Source organism: Heptranchias perlo, chromosome 10 (assembly GCF_035084215.1).
Source record: "Heptranchias perlo isolate sHepPer1 chromosome 10, sHepPer1.hap1, whole genome shotgun sequence".
Taxonomy (NCBI): Eukaryota; Metazoa; Chordata; class Chondrichthyes; order Hexanchiformes; family Hexanchidae; genus Heptranchias; species Heptranchias perlo.
In genome coordinates, this window is record NC_090334.1 from 81,020,700 (window position 1) to 81,022,671 (window position 1,972).

Consider the following 1,972-nt stretch of genomic DNA (forward strand, 5'->3'; position numbering starts at 1 on the left):
TTAAAACCTACCACGTAGTCTCCGCAGATTGTCCTTCATAGCTGTGACCAAATGAATTATGTCTTGTTTGGCAATGTCACAGAACAAGCAGTAGAGAATGGGGTCAGCGGCGCAATTGAGGCCAGTCAGAGCAAAGGACACTTTGTAAAAGAGGTACACTTTTTGGGCAAATTCGCAGTCGCCCGGCTCGGCAAAACAGCGGACCACCATTACGATCTGATACGGGCCGAAGCTGATGGTGTAGACCAGGAGCAGCAGCATCAAGAGTTTTCCAATCTTCTTCTTCTCGCTGTCCACGGTGGCGATGCTGCCCTCGATCGCTTTGAAAATGCACTGAGAGCAGAACAGAAGCAGGGTCAGCGGCAAGCAAAACCCGGTGAGGAATCGGACGATGTACTCGTCGGTCAGGGCTGGCTTCATTGGGTACGTCTCTTTGTACGCCAAGGAGGAAGCAAAGTTGGAGAAGAAATCCTGCTTGTGGAGCAGCAATGCATGGCACGCCAACTGAATGACCCAGCAGACCGCGCTGGCCGCGACCGCTGCCCACATCGTCCGCAGCCCAAAATACTTCAGCGGATGGGCTATGGCTAGGTAGCGATCCACGGAGATGCAGCAGAGGAAGGCAGGGCTTAAGTACATGGTGCTGTACATCACGACAGTGAACAGATTATACAGCGCCTGGCTGGTGTGGAGGCTGAAATACTCAGCGAGCCAATAAGGCAGCGTGAGTGTGTACAAGATATCAACAAAGGACAGGTTCAGTAGGTAGATACCAATCTCCTTCTCACGCTTCACGTGTAAACAGGCTACGTAGATGGACAGGAAGTTCCCAGGGAGGCTGACCAGAAATGCAGCCATGTACATGATAGGGACCAAGATGGACTCCACGCTGGTGTCAACAGTGCAGTTGGAATTGCTTTGGGTCGTGTTGTCTGTCATTCTGAGCCGGTCTATTGCACAAAGCCTAATCCTTCACCTGTGATTGAAAACAAAAAGGGATGTTTTAGATCTCAGTCCTGGACAGCTCATTGCTTGCTTTGAATGCTTGTCCTTCACAAATACAAGTGATGGTCAGACTATGGGAGTATGTGTTGCAATTATATAGATGGAGAATTGCAGGCTGGGTGTGTGTAATTGTGTAAAGTGCGCCCTTGGAGCAGGTTAGGTGCGGGCGCATCAGAGAGATTACCATCTAGTCGTTGAAGCGGATTACACCATAAGAGAGGGGATAACAATAATAGTGTACAAAAGAGAGTAAGACTGTAATTTAAGGGTGGGCAACACATTCACCTCTGAGTCAGAAGGCTGTACTTCAAGTCCCATTCCAGAGTCTTGAGCACATGATCTAGGCTCGTACTTCAGTGCAGTACTGAGGGACTGTCCCCTGTCAGAGGTGCCGTCTCTTTAGGATGAGATGTTAAACCGAGGCCCAGTCTGCCCTCTCATGGCACTATTTTGAAGAAGAGCAGGGGAGTTCTCCCCGGTGTCCTGGGCCAATATTTATCCCATAACCAACATCACTAAAACAGATTATCTATTCATTATCTTATTGCTGTTTGTGGGATCTTGCTGTGCGCAAATTGGCTGCCGCGTTTCCTACATTACAACAGTAATTACATTTCAAAAGTATTTCATTGGCTGTTAAGCGCTTTGGGACGTTTGAGGTAGTGAAAGGTGCTATAGAAATGCAAGACTTTCTTTCTAATTCCAAAAAGTACATGTAAATATTTCAAAAAATATTGTAAATGAACATACCTTCTCAGTCCCGTGTTATACAAACTCCTCAGTCCCGTGTTATACAAACTCCTCAGTCCCGTGTTATACAAACTCCTCAGTCCCGTGTTATACAAACTCCTCAGTCCCGTGTTATACAAACTCCTCAGTCCCGAGTTATACAAACTCCTCAGTCCCGTGTTATACAAACTCCTCAGTCCCGTGTTATACAAACTCCTCAGTCCCGTGTTATACAAAC

At 47.4% G+C, this 1,972-nt stretch overlaps 1 protein-coding gene across 1 annotated transcript; it reads right to left on the reverse strand.

The window, feature by feature from the left end:
• LOC137326798 (G-protein coupled receptor 4-like) lies at positions 1 to 939 on the reverse strand. Its single transcript, XM_067992192.1, has one exon. The coding sequence runs from the start codon at positions 937 to 939 to the stop codon at positions 1 to 3; it is 939 nt and encodes a 312-aa protein (XP_067848293.1).
• Between the last annotated feature and the right edge of the window lie 1,033 nt (positions 940 to 1,972).